Raw genomic sequence first — 24,669 nt, 5'->3', positions numbered from 1 at the left:
TCTGTAAGATACAACCTGCAATGATAATATGGGCTAGGAGAGTTCGAGAGTCCATACATACATCAATGCATCCTCTGTGTCGAGTGTCGCGAACACCCATCATGGAGACCTCACGGCAGAAATACTGTCAGCAAGCAGCATCTCGGGTGAGACAACCGATACCACCAAGCGATCTCCAGATATATGAGCAGTCTAAATCAAGGAAGGGGAGGTGCTACCCTTCTCTCGAGCACCAGGCAATGCTCTAGATCTCTGCTCTGCTGAATCTGTAGGAGCCTGTACCGCAGTGGGCGCAAGCTGAAACATGTCCAGGTAGAGCTGCAAAATCTGAGGTGACTCTGCCATGTCACCCTCCTCCATCCACCTCGCATCCAGTGCAGGATAATTCTTCAACTTCACCAGGTAGCGACGCGAAACTCTACCTTTCACTTTTCTTTCCATATGTGCCAAAATCTGTTCCGGAACCAAGATTTCATCCAATTCTTCCACCTCGGGCTGATCCTCATGAAGCAGGTCAGCAGGCACATCACCCTAGAAAGGCTTCAATAAACTCACATGAAAGGCATTGTGTATGGTCCAAGTGGCAGGTAGCTTCATCCTGTAAGCTACATCATTAATGCGTTCAAAAACCTGAAAAGGACCATAATACCGCATCTTCAGCTTTGTGTACACTTTAGTCTTGCCTTTCATCTTCCTGAGTCATGCTTTCTGAAAACGCAGCAGCACCCAATCGCCCTCTTTCAAGAGTAACTCGCAGCGATGCTTATCTGCTGCCCATTTGTGCTTCTCTTGGCTTTTCTGGAGGGCTGTTTTGACTTTCTGGTAAGCATACTTCAAAAATCTTCTCTTTCGTATGCAGAATGGGAGGTACCTTCCGTTCTCCTGCCACAATTTCAAAGGGGGCTTTCCCTGTGGACAAGTGTACAATGTTGTTGTAGGCAAACTCAACAAGTGGCAGAAATTGCTCCCATTTCGATTGCTGATCCGAAACATAGCACTTGAGAAGATCAAGGGCAGTGGAGTTGGCTTCTTCGGACTGCCCATCAGATTCAGGATGAAAAGAGAATCAGAAATTCAGCGTGGTACCCATATTCTCAAAGTTACCTCCCCAGAAAAGACTTGTCATCCGCAGGTCTCTATCACTAACAATTGATTGAGGCATCCCGTGATGTTTAAACACATGAGACATAAAGAGTCTCGCCATCTGGCCTGCTGTAATTTTCTTCCTTACAGGAATGAAGTGGGCCTGCTTGCTGAATCTGCAAATAATGGTCCATATCCCATCATGTCCCGATGGTGTAAGAGGAAGATCAAAGATGAAATCCATGGCAATGCTCTCCCAAGGTCGATCAGGAATAGGTAGAGGCTGCAGCAGTCCAATCGGCTTCTGCCTATCATATTTCACCTTCTGGCAGGCAATGCATGTCTTGACATATGTCTCGACATCATTCCTCAATGATGGCCAAAAGAAATAGTGCTCCACAGCTTTGATGGTGGCATCAATGCCTCTATGTCCTGCATAAGGTGGAGCATGACTCTCGGGCCTCAACTATTTCATGACACACAATCTTCCATGCATCATCAGAAATCCGTCTTTGAGAGTATAGTGCTCATGCCTCTATCCATCAACGTGAGCCAATTGATCATAAATCCGTGAAGATTGATCCTTCATGGCATCAAGCTCATCATGATATGCATTGGTCACTGCTGAAACTTGTGGCTTAACAAACACTGCATCTAAAGTGGGCTTTCGTGAGAGCGCATCTACAACAACATTCTTCTTCCCAGGCACATGCACAATCTAAAAATGAAACATAGGAAGAAAATTTGCCCACCTCATATGCTTCTCACACAACTTTCTCCAAGTGAGAAAGTACTGGAGTGATTGATGATCGGTCTGAACATGAAAATCAGCACCCAAAAGATAATGCTTCCAGGTCGAAAGAGCATGTATGACAGCCAACATCTCTTTCTCATATATGCCAAAATTCATTTCAGCATCCTGGAGCACTCTACTCTCGTATGCCACGACTCTTCCATCCTGCACTTAGGGGATTTGTTGCCCTTTGACCTTGATGTCTCCTGTGAGCTTCCTTTGAAAACCTAGAAACTTTCCTTTGCATTAGTGCATAAGACCTCAACCAGCTGAGACATATTGGAAACCCTTGTCTTCGTGCAATACTCCCGAATCTCCTTTGGGTACCCGCAGCAATATCTTTCAACTTGCTCGGACAGCGGCACATGTCTGTAAGAATTCGCTTGCAGTAGGGCTTCCCAAAACTTTTTATTGTAATCTTCCAAATTTTTGCAATTTGCAGCATCCAACTTGTACCAGGCGGTCATGATATCCACCTGCTACTGAGAAGACCTGCTTGGATTCGACCCAAGTGGTAGGTGCTTTGCCTTGCAAGAGGAGGTTGGTCCACCATTGGAGCACATTGCCCTTCAAAAAGGTGGCTGCCTTTCGGACTTTGGAGGATTCTGTGAAGTGTCCACCTGAATAGGCAGCATCAAACTGTTGCACGAATGTCAAAGCCTTCAATTTGTTCTACATCCCATTGAAAGTCTCAAAACTTGACAGTTGCCCCTCCCTCCTTGTAATCTTTCAATTTGCCTTTAGGGGTGAGATTGTCATAAACACGGACTGTAAAAACGGTGGGGGCATCACTGCTCCCGCATTCTGATCCATTCCAACTGTATCCATGGTGGGGTTTGGCATTCCAGGTCCCACTCCCTGTATCTTTGGCATATTCCAAGTATTGCCCATTGTCCTAGGCATTCCTGTCTGCATTCTAGGCTGCATCCCAATGTTCGAGTACATCATATTGGCATTCACAGGGGGCATCCCACCCATCATAGGTTGCTGGAAATTCAGCATTCCAGGCTGTGTGCTGCCCATAAAGCTACCTGGCATTCCGGGTGCCTCTGCGGATGGTGCCTAAACAACTGATCCCCCTCCGAAATATCCTGGATGCATCGTGGGCTGAGGAAGGGCTTGCTGTCCCTAATTGACTGAACCCCGACTGCAATCCCTACATGGATAAGAATAAACCTGGCACTAATAAGCTTCCCCCTCGTTGGGTTATTTTGTTTTGGCACACTTGCAAAGATATAGCAGGATGATTAATGGGCACTTGCATGTCTACCATCATTCTCAAACCTTGCTTTACAAACCTAGTTTGCCGTGACAAGTAGAACTCATGACTCTCTGATTTTGCAGTGGATCCCCTATATTAAAGTTGCTGGTAATGTGATGGGTCTCCTCTATTTTGGAGTGCCTGATTTTGTATCCCACCATCTAGAGCAGAGTGCAAGTTTTTATCCCACCATTTGGTTCGATTTCAGACAGTTTGAGCTAAATTCTTCACTATTCTGGGAGGCATTTGAATGTTTTCCTTTGAGGTCATTGACACTACCATCCTTGTGAAAAGAAGAGAGAAAAACATGTGTGCCTAATCATCATCAAGAGGACCAAAAATTCCCAGAAGACTTTATCAACATCCTACAATCAATAAAACCCGAAAGCATCACACCGTGATGAATATATACAATAAAGGGAACAATAGTTTGTTAGGGCATATCCAATGATAACATGCTAAAATGAATCAGATCCCCAAACATGACAATATGCAATTAAGAATGAAGATACACAAAAAAGGGAGCATGTGTTTATTTTAGTGTAGAAGGGCAACATCACAATATGCAGTTAACCAATACAAGCAAAAAGTGAAATTTTGTATATTATGGCATATCCGATGCCAAGATAACGAAGCCCTTGCAAAACAGAAAGCACAATGACATTGGTGAGATGTCCAATGACAGACTCGTGAGAACTTTTTAAAACAGAAATGAAAGACTAGATCAATATTTGACACTTACTTTCTGTTTCTCTGCTCTCAATCGCTTGCTCTCCTTATTGGCTGCTTCAATAGCTTTCCGTTCTCCTAACAATTATCATATAAAACTTATGAAAACTTGTCCCACACAGAATAAATACTGCTCTTTTCCAAAACAAAATGTAGCAAAAAATTGTGTACAAGCATACTTTGCAGCTGCAAATGTGCATTCGCTAAATTTGCCCTTTCCTTCTCCAAAATCTCCTTCAAATTTTTGATCTCGTCCAATGACTGAGCATGAGCATCCTTAAGTGATGCATATGCCAAACTATTCTCAGAAATATTTCTTGAAAGGTCCTGTTACATTTCCATTCAAATTCAACTAAAAACAATGTAACCACTTCGATCTCTCCAATACGAAACCAAGACAGGTTGACAAAAGAGTAGAGCCAACAGGGTCTTCCAGATCAAATGCAGGACATCCTGCTGAACACAATTATAAGTGCCTACCACTGTAAGTCACTCTAAGCTTCTGGGCACCAATTTTTCAGCATACAAACACAAAGGAAAACCGTAAGGGAGATTAACACTTAATGATAAGAACTTATGCACACCCTCTCCATCGCTTGTAGTCTTCGATTGTGAGCCTCCATATCTTTGACATTGGTCAAAGAGTCATTGTACACCTTAGGTGGTTGTTGAACATCATTTTCATTTCCATCCCGCTCATGAAGTGCATTAAAATACCTCTGCATATTTGAGCCACATGATTCTTAAATGGCTTTGGCAAGCATCCAAAACGACAAATCTCTAAATGAATGATCATTTCAAATTCTTATATATAAATGACTGCAGGAACATGCTCAAATTTACCATATAAAGGAAACAAAAGCTGAGGTTTTGAATTGAAGATAGTGATCAACAATATAATCTTCAAGTCTGAGCTACTCCATCAAGCAAGGCCATTAGAAAAACCTAAAAACGAAAAAGTTTCTTTAGGGTCATCTAAAAAAAGGGAAAGAACTTCTTTCAATAAGAGAAAAGGCGAACTCATGAGCCTGGGAGTAGATTGGTAGGTCATTTCACATCTGTGATTTAGGCATGTAATGCAAATAAAAACCTGAATACAATTGAGCATACGAGCTCATAAACTAGAAAATTTTGCGTGTGCGTGTGTGTGTGTTCTGAAGCCGTATATATATGCCTTTGTAAGACTAGAATAAGTCCAATCATACAAATTTAGATTTTTTGTTGTTCTAAAGACCAAAAATCTACACAGAAAATAAAAGACAAGAAAAAAGAGGTAAACAAAAACCTTTATGGAAAACAAAAGGAAGACATACTTAGCAAGCAAAGCAACACTTATGTCGTCCTCATCAGTGCCCACGCATAAGCAGCTATACTGGGTTTCTAAAGACCCGTGGAAGAAAAGAGAAATGAACAGTGAAATAAACAAATGAGGGCAACTAAAACAAAACGCAAAAGCAAATTTTTTGTAAAAAACTAAAATAAAAATGACAATTAAAAAAATAAACTAAAATTTTAAGAGAGAGAGAGAAATTTAAAAAATAATAATAATAAATTATTAAACAAAAAGAAAATAATTAAAATAATAAGAAGAATAATTCAGAAGAATTTTAGCTATTGGGGCTTTTGCACCCGCGTAAGATAAATCGATGTAGTTGAACAGTTGATCACCACTTGGACGAAAATTCAAAGAATTTGCATGTCCGCTAAGGTGATAGAAAAATATACCTTTGTAAGACTAGAATAAGTCCAATCATACAAATTTAGACTTTTTTTTGTTCTAAAGACCAAAAATCTACACATAAAATAAAAGGGAAAATGTAAGAGAAGAAAAAAGAGGTAAACAAAAACTTTTACGAAAAACAAAAGGAAGACATACTTAGCAAGCAAAGCAACACTTACGTCGTCATCAATGCCCAAGCATAAGCAGCTATACTAGGATTCTAAAGACCCATGGAAGAAAAGAGAAAGGAACAATGAAATAAACAAATGAGAGCAACTAAAACAAAATGCAAAAGCACACTTTTTGTAAAAAACTAATACAAAATTGACAATTAAAAAAATAAACTAAAAAATTAAAAGAGAGAAAGAAAGAAAGAAAGAAAGAAAGTCTATTAACATCCACTGGAGACCAAAAGGTCTATGGGACAGCAAGAAACCCTCTAGTACATCTGCTTTAGGGAGGGCACATGGCAACTCCCAAGGAGTGCAAAAAGCAATCCCAATTATTTAGAGTACCTACATGATATTCTGGAGAGTAAACAGCCATACATCAGTTTAAGACTGAGAGTCTTTTGGTTTTGATTTAAACTCTCTGATTAGTGCTACCCCTCACAGTAAACTGCCCATTTTCCATCCTTTCTGGCAGCCCTGACTTTAGCTAATTCAGTTGCCTTAATCTTGAGTTGGGTTTGTGTAAGCTCCTCTGCTATCCATACTTTGGTGCCCTTCAACTTGTAAGATTGTCGAAGAAGCTGGATCCGCATATAATAATAAATAATAAATTATTAAACAAAAAGAAAAGAATCAAAGTAATAATAAGAATAATTGAGAAGAATTTTAGCTGTTGGGGCTTTTGCAACAATCTTCAACAATCTTTCTTTGATTGCTTGCAGACTCGATACATAGATCATGATGTATATTTGGCATATACAAAGATTTTCAGCTGATATATTTTATAGTGCCTCATTTTGAGATGGCTATTCTTATAATATAAACAATCTTGGTTTTCACTATAATAATAAAAAGTGTGTGTGTGTGTGTGTGTGTGTGTGTGTGTGTGTGTGTACATACATATATGTATATATGTATATGTATATATATATATGTGTGTGTGTGTGTGTGTGTGTGTGTGAGTGTGGAGAGAGGTGACTGTGTGAGCGATGGAGCCCTCCTCCTTTGCCTCACCAGCCACATCTTCCTCCCCGCTCCTATCCGTACAACCACCTTCATCGTCTTTTCTGCCTTCCGTACAGCTGCCGTCAATTGTACGGTCTTCCGTACCGTTTTCGTACAGCCTGCTGCCCCCCGTACAGTTTTTCATACAGTTTTCGTACCCCTTGCAGCCCCCCGTACGGCCTTCCGTACCTGCTGTACGCCCATCCGTACAGGATGTACGGTCGACCGTACAGACCCCCGTACAATTTCCCGTACAGTGTTCGTACCCCTTGCAACCCCCCGTACGGCCATCCGTACCTGCTATACGGCCATCCATACATGATGTACGGTCGATCGTACAGCCTGTACGGCCAATTGTGCAGCCTCCTTCCTCCTCTTTTGTCTTCTCTGCCTCAGCGCCTCCTTCTGCCTCTGCCTCTCCTACTCCTGTTTTTTTTCGGCGGAAGCATGGTGGTTTGTCTGCCTCACCTTTGATCAAATCGGCAAAGCTGGATATTTCCGATGGCCCTTCTTCTTCCCTCCAACTGAATCTTCTTCACCAATTGTGCTCTACCTCATTCGCAGAAGTTCCTTCGTCGAATTCTCCACTTGTTTGTTCCTTGGATTCTGCCCTTTTGGTCTCTGGTCTTCGACAGGCTCAGCAATTTGGAGTCTGCCTCTATTTCATGGGCAGGGTCTTATCTTCGGCTCAGCTTCGTCTTTGGGCTGATGTTGCAGTGGGTCTGGATTGTATTTCTTCCTTTGTCTTTCTGGGCAAAGGATTTTATTATGCCCACTGCTCTTCGACTGAGGTGGTAGAGCGCCTTGTCAGTCATGCTGGTGTTCCTGGGGCTGGTTTCTTCGCCTATGTTATGCCCTAAGATCCACTTTTTGATCCTTCTGCAACTCTTCTGACTCATTGTCCGGTTTGGATTACTCTCAAAGCGCTGCCTGTGCCTCTCTTTCAGCATCTTCCAACTCTTGCAGCTTTTTTGGGAAGGCCTCTTCATGTTCCGAGACATGAGTTCTTGCAAGCCTCCCATGATGTTCGTCGTCGCATTTTGTGGGACATGACGCAACCTGTACCATCTACTCTGGATCTTGACTTGGGATTTGCCCATCCGATGCGCATCAGCGATGCGCATCAGACTATGCGCATCAGACTCCACTTTACATCTTTTCCCACTGGATGTTATCCGTGCCGACAGGTTGGCCATTTTGCGCGTGCTTGCCCTTCTACATCCAGGCCCAGTCCTCCTACTCCTCCTTCAGCTGTCAAGGTTACTCTCCCTTCTCCTCCGGTTTCTGCTAAGGCTTCTTTGGTGAAGCCCTCTACTGCACTGAAGCACTACTGGAGGAAGGTTGATAAATCACAGGCAAATCTTCCTCTTGCTGAAGAAGCTCAGGATTGCACCCTTGTTGAGCACCATCAGTTTCTTTCTACTCAAGATATGGAGGTACCCCTTGCAGAGGGCATTTTACAGGATGATATATAGACTCTCTCTCAGGATGCTGCTTTTGCTCTTACTCAGATTGATCCTCCGAATGAAGCTCAAATGCTAATCCCTGTTTTATCAGCTGCAGCTTCTTCATCGGAAGATACGGATGTTGATTTAGCCTCTCAGCCTTTGCTGCCTGTGCCAGAGTTTTCTTCTGTCCGGGATGCAGAAGAACCCTTTTTACTGGAATCTTTTCATCCCATGTTACAACAAGATTTTGACCCTCTGATTCAAAAGTTTCGCGTACCAGCCTATATCAAGAAGAATCACAAGGGCAAAAAACAGCTTGTTTTTATTGATGGTGTGGTTTCATCACTACATCAGTTTTTACAAAGCAACAACTTGAAGCTGGAGGATGCCGTGTTTGATCCTCCTCCAGCTTGATATGTCAGTTTTACTTGGCTACCTCATGACTTTTGCTCTGAGGTTTTACTTGTAAAACTTTTTTCTTGTACTTATTGGTGGGTTTTTACCTCTTTTGAGGTTTCCCACACAGAAATATAAAGATTTTACTTTTAAAAAAAGTGTGTGCAGCCCTGCTGCATAGATCATGAGGTCTTTTTGGCATATACTGAAATTTTCAGTTGATGTAATTGTAGCACCTTGTTTTGAGGTTGCTACTCATGTAATATAATCAATCAAAGATTTCACCCCAAAAAATTTTGTGTGTGTGTGTGTGTGTGTGTGTGTGTGTGTGTATACATATATATACATATATACACACACACTTTTTTTTTTTTGGTGAAATCTTTGATTGATTATATTATATGAGTAGCAACCTCAAAACAAGGTGCTACAATTACATCAACTGAAAATTTCAGTAAATGCCAAAAAGACCTCATGATCTATGCAGCGGGTCTGCAAGCAATCAAAAAAAGATTGCTGCAGAGAATGCCTGAAAAAGCCAAACAGAGAGAAAGTACGATCACCAAAGACTTTATAATTCCTATATGTCTATAAAGTCCATAGTGCCCAGTAGCGAACCCAAATGAAGAAAAGATGAAACTCCAGTTTGGATGGATGAAACCCAAATAGCCAAAAGAACTTCCCAAACGAAACAGATGGGAATCTCGCTCGCAGGCGCTGTCGAAGCATATCAAAAAACTCATGAGAGCACGGACAATGCCAAAACAAGTGAGGCACAGTCTCCGAAGAAGCAAAACATCTATGGCAAAGTGCAGGAGCAATGTGTCGATGAGCTAATAGCTGTCCAGATGGAAACACTCCCAAAATAACTCGCCAAAAGAAAACATGTTGCCGAAGCGATACTTTATAGGCCCAAAGTTGCTGTAATATTTTCCTCCACCACTTGGTTGGGCGATGCATTCGCCAAACAGAATCACCTCTCTCTGAAACCCAAGGTTGAGGCAAAAGGATTTTATACAATGCAGATACAATAATCTGAGATGGCATTAAAGGACCCGAAGAGGACCCTGAAGAAGTCAAAGTCCAATCTTCCAGCCAGTCCTGAGTTCCAAAGGAGGAATCGGAACAAAAGGCGAAAGCATAGAAGTAATTTGTTGCCACAAAGGACGATGATGAGAGCCCAATCCATATCTGGTGGCTGCCAGAGAAAAGGGGAGCATAGTACCAGCATCATCTATAACATCAGCAACCGAGGTGATGCCTTTAAACGAGACAAAGTAGAAACGTCAAGGTTCCTGTAAAGCCAAGGGAGGCTGAAAGACTTTCGACCAGTGAATGCTTTCAGCTCTCAAAGAATTCCCAAGCAAAGATTGCTGTCCATACCATTTCAGATGAGAAAGAACATGCTTCCACTCAAGAAGCAGGTGGGAGACAAAAGGGCAGTCCGGCAAAGTGCCATCAGTGCAGCCAAAAAAGCAATCCCATTGATCGAGTTGCCATTGTATGTGTGTGTGTGTGTGTGTGTAGAGAGAGAGAAGGTGTGTGTGTGTGTGTGTGGAAGATTGGCACCTTCAGTCTTCAAGTCCAAGATTATCCTCTCGGCCTTTGCATTTATTGACTTCTATACAGGCTTATCGATTGATATTACCTCCTCCTTGGATTGCTCATCATGCTAATTCTCTATGGCATCTGAATAAGTCATTAGCTTGGTGGAAAGGAAAATTGCAATTGATATGGAAGTTGAAAATGCCATTGAAGCAGAGACTCTTTCTATGGAGATGCATTGTTGGTATTCTTCCAGTGGGAGTGAGTGGGAGTGAAATTGGCTCAATGAAGGATTGCCTCACCTCTTTGTCCAAGATGTCATCATACTCTTGAGAGTATTCCGCATTTATTGTGGTTTTGTTCATATTCCAGAGACCTTCTAGACGATCTCCTATTTCTTATCTCTCAGATTTCCTGCACACAGGTTCTACAGGTTTTTCTGGATGTATGGCAAACTATCAACTTCTTTGTCACAGTATTCTCTTTTCTTCCAATGGATCAGATACTGGGCCTTATGGACCCTCTGGCTGCAGCGAAATCATGCATATCTGAATTCTCGCCTTCAGCACCCTTATGAGTTCTTCCGAGCCTCATTGCGGCAGTCTTTATATGACGCCTTACATGAGGACGATTTAGATGTTTCTTGTATTCAGCTTTTCTTTTATTGCTTCTGATGGATAGGGCATTGGCTCTTTTCTTGAGCACTGCCCTGATGTAAATGAATGTTTTATAATATAATTTTCTTGGTTTCACCAAAAAAAAGTGTGTGTGTGTAAGTGTATGTAAGTGTGTGTGTGTGTGTGTGTGTGAGAGAGAGAGAGAGAGAGAGAGTGTGTGTGTGTGTGTGTGTGTGTGTGGAAACATGAAGTCTCACGCATATGGACATTGGATTCCAGATCACTGGGAAGCAGTCATGACTACATTTCAGGGGGAAATTCCTGGCTGTCTTGTTTCTACTGCTTTTATTCATGATTGGAAGAGAATTCTCTCTTATGCTAAATGGTCAGGTGCTTCCTCCCATCATGGTAATTCTCTTCGTTTGGAAAGCATCCATTGGAGCAAGGTGTTTGAATCGCCTCTTGCTTTACACGCACCTATTAAAGCATATAATCTTATGAAATTGGGCATAAGATTTATCGGAGATGTGGTGGATCAACATGGTTATGTGCTTTCATATCCACAAGCTTGCAAGACATTTCCTTTGGGTCTGCATCATAGGCCCATTTGGAGAATACTTACAACTATGTTGCAGCCATTTGTTCCTGTTCCTCCGCTGTTTGTACAGGACAGATTATTGGACTGGAATCTGACTTCCTTGTCTCCTGCTACCTGTTCACTTTCAATGCATAATTTGACATCCTCGATGGTCTACAGATTTCTTCTTCCACCGCCATGGATTGATAAGCATGCCAACACTCTTTGAAATTTAGATAGGCCTTTATCTTGGTGGCAATCAAAACTCAAGAAAATTTGGAAAGCTAAATTGCCATTGAAACAGAGGCTTTTCTTTTGGAGATGTATAGTGGGAGCTTTTTCCATTGGGGTGAAATTGGAAGCACATCGTATTGCTTCTTCTTCCTGCCCCCGTTGCTCTCATTACTGTGAGACAGTTCCCCATTTGTTATGGTCTTGCCCGCACTCTCGGATATTGATCACTCATGTCTCTCATTTGCTGCGGCTCCGGTTTCCCTCTATCAAATTCGGGAAACCCTTCTGGATGTTTGCATGCTTCTCATCTCAAATGTCTCCATTCCTCCTTTTCTTTCACTCGGCTCGTTTTTGGGTACTATGGACTATTTGGACACAGAGATTGCATTTTAGGATGGAACAACAGTTTCCTCAGGCATATGCTTTCTTCATAATGTCCCTCAAGCAATCTTTACATGATAGTTATGCTGCGAGGGACTTGGATGCTACTAGCCTTGAAGTGTTCTCTCACTATTTTTGAGTTCTTCCATTAGGCTCTCTTTTGGAGTCTAATGTCATGTACATTGATTTCATGTTAATTTTATAGTTACTGGTTTCACCCCAAAAAAAAAAAAAGTGTGTCGAGAGGTGTAATCGGTGTGTGTGTGCGTGAGTGCTGATCGACGGAACTGTGGTGTGTGTGTGCGTGAGCGCTGATCGATGGAGCTGCTGCTGCTGCCCGCGGAGAGAGACGACGCTGCCCATGCGCTGCGCACGTATGCCTGTTGCTTCCCTGCGCGCATCTACCCGTGAGCATCTACCCTGCGCGCATCAAGCCTGCCCGCTCTGCCCCTGCGACCATCAGGAGCTTCATTCAGCCACGTCGCCCCGCTGCTACTCTCACCTGCTCTAGCCGCTGCTATCCGCCTCTTCTTGCCGTCTGCTCTCCTCTCTTTTGCTGTGTATCACCCGTTCCATATCTATGCATAACCCCTGCTGCCCTCTTTCGTCCTGACTTTGGCCATTATTGGCCCCGGCTGTCTGCTCTCTTCTTCTTTCGCTATATCAATCCTGCCCTGCTTACCTCCATGGAGGATCATATTAAAAGTTATTCTCGAAAGGACTTCTCCCGAGACCCCAAAAGACAGCAAGTCGAATTGTCTACTTCACCCTCTGAAGATGCTCACTATGTTTTCGATATGCTCAAGGATGAATTTCGCCAGAGCCGGAAGGAGTGGGCCAAACCTCCCCCGGCACTTAGGTATAAGTTGAAGCTGCCCTCATTGGTCACTCCTCTCCGGAAGTTCTCTCAGCAAGCAGTTATCATTTTTTTCCCTAGGAAGTTACCTTCTGCAAATGATGTGGCTCAGTGGGTTCAGGCTTTGTTGGGAGGTTGCTTTGTTGAAGGAGTATACTTTGCTTCTCGAGGTTTTTATGAAGTGCACTTTTTGGATGTCTCATATCGTCAGCAGATATTGGAGATGTCCCCTCTATTCTATGGCACACAAATGGTGCATGTCATGCCATAATCGCCAAATAAGGATTATCACGGTCTCATTCGACATCACTGCCCTGTATGGGTTGAGGTAGTGGATTTTCCGGACTATATGAGGGCTGAGTTACCTAGTGTGGCAGCTACTTTGGGGCAAGTTGTATGCCCACCCCGTCCATCGGGTAATCGAAATCGGTTTTGTGTTCTTTGGGATACAGATCACCCAACCCCTCCTTCTATTGCGGTAGAGGTGGAGGATGTTTCCTTGGGCGAAAAATATTTTGACTTGAAATGGGGAGTATTTGCAGGTGCTTGTTTTACTTGTCATAAGTTTGGCCATCTAGCTTCACAGTGTCCTGTAGTCCTGCATCAGCTCCCACCTACGGCTATTGCTACAGAAAATACTACCCCTCCAACTTATGGTCCGGGGCCTAAGGCTATGCCTAGCAAGTTGGGTGATGTGACATCTAAATCTGCTCTTTCCAAAGACAATGTGGTCCATGTTTCAGCCAAGCAAAAGGATAAGGAAAAGGGCAAAATTTCAGAATCTAATGCCTCTCCCCAGGGTGCCTGGCAGCAACCCAAAAAGCTATTTGCGCTTAAGCCACGACCGTTACAATCTCGGCATTGGGATGCCTCTACTTCCACCCCTGGTCAGGCCTCTACCCCTGCTGATAGCCTGACTTCTCGATTATGAGTTGATGTGCTCAAGAAAGGCATTCCTGTATGTGACAATGATGAGGACGATAGAGCTATTGATCCAGGAGGCCAGGTGGATATTGATGTCATGGCTGATGCCTGACACCTTGTACCTTTACTATGTTTCTCGGCTCGACTGTACATATCTTTTATGTCTGCTTCAATTACTTGCATTACATACAATGTCCAAGGTCTTTGCAATGTCAATAAGTGGAGACTTTTTTGGCACTATGTACATAGAATGCACCCCAATGTAATTTCCTTACAGGAACACAATCAACACTTCTTGGCTGGCCAACAAGGCCACTTTGCTGGTTATGACATCTTTTATGCTGGTACAATGCACTTTTCGGGGGTATGCATGCTGGTGAAACATGATATGCAGCCCACGGTTGCTTACAATGACCCCCAGGGTCGATGGATGGTAATCAGATGCATCTGTCATGCCGATCTTTATGAAATAGCATCGGTTTATGCCTCTCAAACTTCTGCGATAAGAGCTCAAATGTGGGCCTCCCTCAAGCAATATCCATGGCTGTCTAATGCTTTTTTGTGTGGAGACTTTAATAACTCGCCTGCCATGCAAGATAACACCACTCATCGATCTCACATGATCCCCACTGAGCTTCGACATTGGGAGGATATGCTTTCTTTCTTGCATGCAGAAGATTTATGGCTCTCAACAAGGGATAGAGATATGGGTTATACATACCGTCACAATGCTCACACTCATTACTGGGCTCGACTTGACAGATGGTATTTGTTGCATGCTCAGCAGTATGTTAGTTTCACATGTGCATTATGGGTTGATCATTCCCTCTTGCTGTCTGATCATTTTCCAGTATGCTTGACATTATCTATAGCACGATTGACAGATGATATGCCTTTTTTTGGTCGTCGTCTACTCCATATTAATAGTGCTTATTTGCTTCATCAACAATTTCAGAATATGGTTCCGCCCCCTCCTCTTACATGCTCAGGAGGACATGGATTTTGCTTGGATCAGTCTTGCACATCGCTTGCAGGCTGTTATTCAAGATTATGGACGGAGTCACATGGACAACCTCAGGCTTAAGCTGAAATGGGCTCAATCTCACAAGCAACAAATGGATGTAATCAGCTCTTATAGGCAGCTCACCTCTTCTGAACAGGATTCTTGCGCTTATGCGGTTCATATCATCCATCAAAATGATCTTTGCAAATTAAAGAAGTGGCAAATCCGAGCTCGCATGAAACCCCTTTTGGATAAGGGTTGCTCCTCCAAGGCCTTCTTTAAAAGCCTGCATGCGGATAGGCGAAAGGAGGATATTTGCAGGATCAGGCAGGATGATGGCACATGAACCACCTCCAAATCAGAATTGGAATCGCAATGCTCTAGTCATTTTTAGCATCTCTTTTCTCCTCAGCCTGATTATTCGATGCAAGTGAATGCAGCTAGGTCTCAATTTCTTATGCATGTTCAGCCTATATTGTCTCGGGAACAATCTCATGCATTGGAGCAACCATTTATGCTTAATGAACTGGATGATGCTTTGAGTCATTTACGTAAAGGCAGCTCTCCCGGTTGGGATGGATTGACTATTGAATTTTTCCGTGCATTTTGGGGTGATCTCAAGGACACTCTTCTTCTTATGATCAATCATGCTTGGGCAGAACAATCCCTTCCTCCTTCTTGGAAACATGGCCTTGTCAAATTGATCCCAAAAAAAAGGTTGTGTGAGACAATGGCTGATTGGCGGCCCATATCTCTCATGCCAGTCATTTACAAACTCATTGCCAAGATGATTGTCCTTAGGGTTCGATTTATCTTGCAGGCAGGACTTCATCCCAAGCAGTATGGGTTTGTTCCCAGAAGGCAGATCACTGACAATATCTCCAATGTTTTGCTTGCGATTGAGTATGCCAAATATTCTAAACAAGATGTTCTCATTCTGCAAGTGGACATTGCGAAAGCATTTGATACTGTCCATTGGGATTTTATTTCTCAGACTATGCATAAATTGGGCTTTGGCCCTCGGCTGGTCCATGTTATCTACTGGTTGTATTCTCATGCCACTGCGCAGTGTCTGCTTGGTAGTGGGTTGTCAAGGACATGGACTATGACCCGTTCAGTGAGACAAGGATGCCCTCTTAGTTCGCTACTGTATGCCATTGCTACTCATCCGTTATTGTTGCATATGGACCATCTTGTAGATACTGGGCAGCTTCATTGATACTGGGCAGCCATTTCTTGCACAGGCATATGCTGATGACTCATATTTCATGCCCAGGAATTCTCAACGTGACCTCTCTCATTTGATGCATACATTGGATGATTTTGGCATAGCTGCTGGACTGCATATCAACTTTCAGAAATCGAATCTTCTAGCATTGAAAGAAGCTGATTGGCATGCACTTCTCTGGCCAGCCCACATTATTTCTTCCCATACCATTGTGAGGCATTTAGGGCATCCTATTGGCTGGAATATTACCCCTCAACAACAGCTTAAATGGGTGCTTCAAAAGATTAAGAAGCTGGAATACTGGCACTTGTCAACTTGGCCTTTACATGTTCGACTTCGGATAGTACAGTCTATCATTATGGCATATGTGCAATTTTGTTTGCCTCTTCTTCACTGGTCTTTTAAGCATTTGGCCTCCTATATGTCCCAGGCTATGGAAAAGTAAATCTCATAAAAAGGCTTTGCGACTACTTCCCATGCAGTCCGTTTGTTCTCCTAAGACTCATGGGGGAATGAATATTCTCGCACTATGATTGCTGATTTTTTTCAGCAAAAACAGCCATGGGCTATTATGTTAGCAGCTATGTGTGGAAACATGAAGTCTCACGCATATGGGCATTGGATTCCAGATCACTGGGAAGCAGTCATGACTACATTTCAGGGGAGAATTCCTGGCTGTCCTGTTTCTACTGCTTTCATTCATGATTAGAAGAGAATTCTCTCTTATGCTAAATGGTCAAGTGCTTCCTCCCATCATGGTAATTCTCTTCGTTTGGAAAGCATCCATTCGAGCAAGGTGTTTGAATCGCCTCTTGCTTTACAGGCACCTATCAAAGCATATAATCTTATGAAATTGGGCATAAGATTTGTCGGAGATGTGGTGGATCAACATGGTTATGTGCTTTCATTTCCACAAGCTTGCTGGACATTCCATTTGGGTCTACATCATAGGCCCATTTGGAGAATACTTACAACTATGTTGCAGCCATTTGTTCCTGTTCCTCCGCTGTTTGTACAGGACAGATTATTGGACTGGAATCTGACTGACTTGTCTCCTCCTACCTGTTCACTTTCAATGCATAATTTGATATCCTCGATGGTCTACAGAGTTCTTCCACCGCCATGGATTGATAAGCATGCCAACACTCTTTGGAATTTAGATAAGCCTTTATCTTGGTGGCAATCAAAACTCAAGAAAATTTGGAAAGCTAAATTGCCATTGAAACAGAGGCTTTTCTTTTGGAGATGTATAGTGGGAGCTTTTTCCATTAGGGTGAAATTGGAAGCACGTCGTATTGCTTCTTCTTCCTGCCCCCGTTGCTCTCATCACCGTGAGACAGTTCCCCATTTGTTATGCTCTTGCCCGCACTCTCGGATATTGATCACTCATGTCTCTCATTTGCTGCGGCTCCCGTTTCCATCTATCAGATTCGGGAAACTCTTCTGGATGTTTTGATGCTTCTCATCTCAGATGTCTCCATTCCTCCTTTTCTTTCACTGGGCTCGTTTTTTGGTACTATGGACTATTTGGACACAGAGATTGCATTTTAGGATGGGACAACAGTTTCCTCAGGCATATGCTTTCTTCAGAATGTCCCTCAAGCAATCTTTATATGATAGTTATGCTGCGAGCGACTTGGATGCTACTAGCCTTGAAGTGTTTTCTCATTGTTTTTAAGTTCTTCCATTAGGCTCTCTTTTGGAGTCTAATGTCATGTACATTGATTTCATGTTAATTTTATAGTTACTAGTTTCACCCAAAAAAAAAAAAAAAAAAAGGTGTGTGGAGAGGTGTGTGTGTGTGGCTTGCTGTTGCCTTGCGCCGTACATCCCGAGCTTCTCCCCGCCTCTTCTAGGCTTTCTTGCATGTGTTGTGGGTTTCTTTTCCGCCTAGTCTTCAGCCTCCTGCAGCTCCTCGTATTCTGTGTGTGTGTTGTGGTGTGATCTCTGTTTTCAGCCGTACAGATTCCGTACATTTGTACGGTCGCCGTACAGATTCCATACGTTTCATCCCGTTTGCTTTCCGTACAGCCCCGTAGGCTTTTGCCATACAGTTTTCTTTTCTCTTGCCCTTCTGTTCTGTCTGTCGTACAGTTTTCGTACAACTGTACGGTCGCAGTCCAATTCCTCCATACACTCCCTTCTCTGGTTTACCGTACAGCTTGTCAGTCCTTCCCGTGCCCCGTCTGCTTCTCTCCATTTGGTACCTGCTGAATCCCTTAGCCTCAATGGCAGAAACAAGCAAGTATTATGTCAAGAGAGCACTCTCTCCTGAACCTGAAAGACAATCAAGGGAAACTTCACCCCCCATAGCTTCTTCATCTGAAGATGCTTCCTATGTGTTTGACATGTTGAATGAGGATTTTCAACAAAGTAGAAGAGAATGGATTCTACCTGCTCCGGAACTCACTTACAAGATGAAGTTGCCTTATCTTCTGCATCCTTTGAAGAAGCTCTCTCAAACTGCAGTTATCATCTTTTTCCCAGGCAAAATACCCTCGGCTAATGATGTGGAACAATGGATGAATTCTCTCCTAGGTGGATGCTATGTAGAAGGAGTCTACTTTGCCTCCCGAGGATTTTACGAAGTTCATCTTTTGGATGCCTTGACAAAACAAAAGATGCTGGAAATGTCCCCTTTATTTTTTGGTCGTCAAATCGTGCACATCATGCCCTGGTCCCCTAATAAGGACTATCAGAATCTCATCAAGCATCATTGCCCTGTATGGGTTGAAGTGGTTGATTTTCCAGATTACATGAGAACAGAGCTTCCACGCTTAGCCATGACATTGGGACAAGTGATCTGTCCCCCTCGTCCCACAGGTAATAAAAATCGTTTTTGCATCTTATGGGATACTGATAGACCAACCCCCTCTGCTATTGCAGTTGAGATTGAAAATGTTAATTTGGGAAATAAATATTTCACTTTAAAATGGGGCATTTTTGCTGGAGCTTGTTTCTCTTGTCACAAGTTTGGGCACCTAGCTTCTGAGTGTCCCTCTATCCTTCATCCGCCTCCTCCAGCAGCTATTCCTCTGCCATCTAATAAAGGCGGTCAGAAGACATATGTGGAAAAGATTGAAGCGAAAGGAGTAAAGCTTTCAGTTCATACAGGGAGCCAGGCCAATTCAGCTCGAAACAAGGATAAAGGAAAAAGCAAGTTAGTGGAAAATAATTCATCTTCTCACGAGGGATGGCAGACTGCAAAGAAGACGGTGCCTCTTAAACAAAGACCTCTCGAATCTCGTTATTGGGATGCTTCTGCTCCTTCTCCGGGTCAACCTTCTACCTCTTCGAGCAACCCCATCTCAAAGGCATGGGTCAATGCAGTCAAGAAGGGTCTTCCACTTTGTGAAGAAGATGATCTAGTCAGGGAATTCGATTCTGAGGGTCAGCAAGACCCTGTGGCAATGGCAGAGGCTTGATGCCTCCCTTTCTTTTTGAGGACTGTTCATCTCTTGTACATATTTTCATGCGTGCTTCTCTTAAATGTATTTCTTATAATATACAGGGCCTCTGCAACCAGAATAAATGGAGGCTCCTATGGCATTATATAAATAAAACTCATCCAGATGTTGTGTGTCTGCAAGAGCATAATCAGCATTCTTTTGCTGGCCAGCATGGGTTCTTTTCAGGATATGATATATTTTATGTAGGATCTGAATGATTATCCAATGTATAATCAATGGAGAGATTTTTGAAATAGGCTCCTTGTATGCCTCTCAAAATTCAGCTTCTAGAGCTCAAATGTGGGACTCCATAAAGCAATATCCTTGGTCTTCAAATGCTCTACTTTGTGGTGACTTCAATAATTCTCCTAACTGGAAGGACAATACCACGCATAAATCCCATATGCTGCCCTCTAAAATCCAGCAATGGGAACATATGACTTCATCACTTCAATTTGCAGATTTATGGACAGCAACTCACCCTTCAGTTATGGGATTTACATATCATCATAATGCTTTTACAGAATATTGGGCCAGGCTTGATAGATGTTATCTTATTCATGCTCAGCAATATGATGAATATACATATCAAATGTGGACTGATTACTCTCAACAACTATCTGATCACACTCCACTTTGACTCTCCCTTTCATTTGGAATGCCTCTGGATGACATGCAGCTCTCTTCAGTCAGACATTTACAGGTCAATCAATTATATCTTTCTCATGAAAAATTCCAGCAAATGATCAGACTGGCTTGCAGGCCATTGTTATCCCATGCTCAGGAGGATCTGGACTTTGCTTGGAACTCTTTTGTACATCGTATTCAAAATGTCATTAAGTAATATGGAAGATGGTACATGGCAGAAACCAGACAGCATATCCAGTGGGCAAACTCATACAAGCAGTATTTGGTACAGATTAGCCATCAAAGGTCTTTATCTGCTTCTGAGCAGCATTTATTGTCTTGTGCTTCCTCCATAATTGATGCCAATGATGAATGCAAGCTTTCCAAATGGCAGACCAGGGCTAGAGTTAAACCTATGCTAGATAAGGGTTGTTCCTTGAAATCTTTCTTTTGGAATTTACATGCACATAGACAAAGTCAATCTATCATGAGGGTCAGGAAACCTGATGGTCTTTGGACCCAGACTTTATCTCAGCTAGAAAAACAATGTCTGGATCATTTTCAGCTTCTTTTTTCTCAGCCATCTTCTTCTACACCTCAGGTTGCATTGGCTCGGACCAGATTTATTGAGCTTGTTTCTCCTATTGTTTCTTTGCTAAAAGCTTCAATGCTGGAAATGTCTTTTTCAGATATTGAATTGGATGAAGCCCTCAAGCATTTGGGTAAACATAAATCCCCTGGCTGGGATGGTTTGACGGTTGAATTTTTTGTAGCCTTCTGGGCTGAATTGAAGGGTCCAATTTTGAAGTCCATTAATGTAGCCTTGCAGCATCAACATCTTCCCTCAGCTTGGAAGCATGGTCTGGTTAAGCTTGTGCCCAAAAAACCTCTATGTGACACAATGGATGATTGGAGGCCCATCACTTTGATGCCGGTTATATATAAACTTATTGCTAAAATGTTGGTACATCGGATAAAGAATATCCTTCATGATGGACTTCATCCCAAGCAATATGGTTTTGTTCCAAGAAGGCATATACATGACAATATCTCTAATACTCTCATCGCAATGGAATATGCAAAATATACAGCTCAAGATGTTTTGGTCATGCAGGTGGATGTGGCAAAGGCATTTGATACGGTACAGTGGGATTATGTCTCTCAAATCATGTTTAAACTTGGTTTTGGGCCAAAGCTAGTTAATGTCATATATTGGCTTTACTCAGATTCCACTGCTCAATGCTTTATAGGGAATCATTTGTCTGAGTTTTGGACTCTGGAACGATCAGTTCGACAAGGATGCCCTCTCAGTGCTTTGCTCTATGCCATTGCTTCACATCCTTTGCTTCTTTATATGGATCATCTAGTTGATACTGGACAGTTAGTGGGGCTTCAGATTTCTGGTTCACGGCCTTTCATTGCATAGGCTTATGCAGATGATTCCTTCTTCATGCCAAAGAACAATCCTTTGGAGCTTCGCCTATTGATGGATACCCTTTCAGATTTTGGGTTGGCAGCTGGTCTTAAAATTAATTTTCAGAAATCAAAACTCTTGCCTCTCAAGCATGTGACTGGCATGCTATCATGTGGCCCGGCCAGATTATTTATCCGGAAAACATAGTAAGACATTTGGGCTATCCCATTGGCTGGAAAATCATAAATAAGCAACAAATATCTTGGGTGTTCAACAAAATTCAGGACAAATTAGAATATTGGAAGATCTCCACTTGGCCCCTGCATGTACGGCGTCAAATTGTCCAGTCCATTGTTCTAGCTTATGTCCAGTTCTACCTTCCTCTATTACATTGGTCATCTCGAGATCTCTCTTCTTTCATGTCTCAAGCCATGGAGATTTTCTGGAAAACTAAGCTTCATAAAAAGCCTTTAAGGTTACTCAAAATGGACCTGCTTTGCTCACCAAGAATGCACGGTGGTTTGAATATAATAAACATCAAATTTCATGTGTTGGCAAGAAAGATCACTATGCTCAAGATATTTTTTCAACAAGAGCAGCCTTGGTCTATCATGTTGGCAATTTTGTGTGGTCAGATGCGCACAAATGCTTATGGACATTGGCTAGTTGATCCATCGGAAGTAGTACTTGGCAATTTTCAAGGTAAAATCCCTGGTTGTCCATTTTCTACTTCCTTGATTGGAAGCAAGTTCTCTCTCACATCAAATGGTCTCCCCATCCTGTTTCTATAGCTTCCTCACTCAGAATGGAAAGCATTCATTGGAGTGCTGTGTTTTCCTCTCCCCTTGCTGTACAACAACCAATCAGAGCTTACAATCTTATGAAGTTGGGCATCCGGTTTATTGATGACGTAGTAGATACGCAAGGACATATTCTCTCTTTTCCGGTAGCATGCCGACAATACAAAAAGGAAAATTGCAATTGATATGGAAGTTAAAAATGCCATTGAAGCAGAGACTCTTTCTATGGAGATGCATTGTTGGTATTCTTCCAGTGGGAGTGAAATTGGCTCAAAGAAGGATTGCTTCACCTCTTTGTCCAAGATGTCATCATACTCCTGAGAGTATTCCGCATTTATTGAGGTTTTGTTCATATTCCAGAGACCTTCTAGACAAGATCTCCTATTTCTTATCTCTCAGATTTCCTGCACACAGGTTCTATAGGTTTTTCTGGATGTATGGCAAACTATCAGCTTCTTTGTCACAGTATTCTCTTTTCTTCCAATGGATCAGATACTGGGGTGCATCCTCTCATGGGAAAACACCTGCTGAAAACTCTGGTGTTGGCTTGACCTGGGCTGCTGTGACTGCAAATCGGACCTTGTTTCCTGAAGAAGAAGTTGCTGCACTTTTGTCCTCCCCTCAGGCTGATGCTTCATCCCAGGGCCGAGGCCCGGACATTGAGGTGGAAATGCAGACGTAGACAGCCCGTTAGTTGCTGTACATACCTGTCCCATAACTGTAAATATGCTTGATCATCTAAAGTGTGTTACTCTCAATGTACAGGGAATGTGTGATGGTCGCAAATGGAAACTGGTCTGGATGTATATCAGGCAATTGCAGCCTAATATAATTGCTTTGCAAGAGCATAATCAGCATATGTATGCTGGTCAAATGGAGGCCAATCACGCTCATGCCAGTCATTTACAAGATCATTGCCAAAATGGTGGTTGATCGGATTAAAGGTTATTTGCGTGATGGGTTGCATCCCTCCCAATATGGCTTTGTTCCACGTCGCGATATCACGGATAACATTGCCAATGCTTATATTGGGATTGAATATGCCAAATACACGCAGCAAGATGTTCTACTCTTGCAGGTAGATATTGCAAAAGCCTTTGACACAGTTCAATGGGATTTCATCTCGCAAACTATGCGAGCTTTGGGGTTTGGACAAAAAATGCAGCAGGTTATTTACTGGCTTTACAGAGAGAGCAATGCCGCTTGCGTTATCTCTGGGGATATATCTAATGAGTGGACTCTTCGTTGTTCGGTCCACCAGGGATGCCCTCTCAATGCTTTACTGTATGCCATTGCTACTCATCCTATGCTGCAATATATTGATCATCTTGTGGCTACAGGATCACTTCATGGCTTGGAATTGGATGCTAATCACAGCATGGTTGCTCAAGCTTATGCTGATGATTCTTTCTTTACCCTGAAGAATACGCCCCATGATCTTGGTGCCTTGATGCAGGCCCTCTCTATTTATGGTTTGGCAGCTGGTCTTCATGTTAATTTTCAAAATCTAAGTTGCTCCCTTTGCATTCCAAAGACTGGCATAGTCTACTATGGCCCAAGGATATCATTCCACCCACTCAGTTTGTTCTCATCTTGGTTACCCTTTGGGGTGGGAACTCACTCGCCGACAACAAACTGATTGGGTTTTGGCTAAGCTTCGGAAAAAGCTTGAGTATTGGAAACTGGCAACCTGGCCTTTGCATGTTCGTCTTCGAATAGTGCAGTCCATCCTTGTGGCATATATTCAATTTTACTTGCCATTGATCATGTTCACTAAGGCAAATCTTACATCTTTCATGTCTGTCTTTATGGAACTCTTCTGGCGATCCAAACATGGCAGAAAAAGTCTCAGGCTGCTTTCGATGCATCACATTTGTTCTCCCAAGATGCATGGTGGATTGAACATCATAGATATTCATGTGCATATTCTTGCCCACAGGGGGAAAATGTTGCTGCAATTTCTGCAAGGTGATCAGCCTTGGGCTCTTATGATTAGGACTCTGGTCACTCATATCAGTATTTCTGCGTTTGTTCATTGGCAACTCGATCACTGGGATTTCTTTTTTGGCTGCACTGATGGCACTTTGCCCGGATGCCCTTTTGTCTCCCGCTTGCTTCTTGACTGGAAGCATGTTCTTTCTCATCTGGAATGGAATGGACAGCAATCTTTGCTTGGGAATTCTTTGAGAGCTAAAAGCATTCACTGGTCGAAAGTCTTTCAGCCTCCCTTGGCTTTACAAGAACCTCGACGTTCCTACTTTGTCCCGTTTAAAGGCATCACCTCGGTTGCTGATATTATAGATGATGCTGGTACTGTGCTCCCCTTTTCTCTAGCAGGCACTACATATGGATTGGGCTCTCATTATCGTCCTTTGTGGTGACAAATTACTTCTATGCTTTCGCCCTTTG

At 42.7% G+C, this 24,669-nt stretch overlaps 1 protein-coding gene and 1 pseudogene across 1 annotated transcript in view; both read right to left on the bottom strand.

The window, feature by feature from the left end:
• LOC147900646 (golgin candidate 4-like) overlaps positions 1–24,669 on the bottom strand; it is a 161,783-nt gene that overhangs the window by 119,832 nt on the left and 17,282 nt on the right. Inside the window, exons 4-6 of the mRNA XM_087376266.1 lie at positions 4,451–4,585; positions 4,046–4,193; positions 3,880–3,944 (exon numbers count right to left, since the gene is read on the bottom strand). Coding sequence (XP_087232392.1) covers positions 3,880–3,944; positions 4,046–4,193; positions 4,451–4,585 — 348 coding nt within the window. The remainder of the gene's footprint in view (positions 1–3,879; positions 3,945–4,045; positions 4,194–4,450; positions 4,586–24,669) is intronic.
• Positions 193–2,343, bottom strand: LOC147900647 (uncharacterized; annotated as a pseudogene).

Source organism: Dipteris shenzhenensis, chromosome 6 (assembly GCF_047967505.1).
Source record: "Dipteris shenzhenensis isolate YYH24624 ecotype China chromosome 6, Dip_SZ_1.0, whole genome shotgun sequence".
NCBI classification, from domain to species: domain Eukaryota; kingdom Viridiplantae; phylum Streptophyta; class Polypodiopsida; order Gleicheniales; family Dipteridaceae; genus Dipteris; species Dipteris shenzhenensis.
This window is presented reverse-complemented; position numbering and strand designations above follow the sequence as displayed.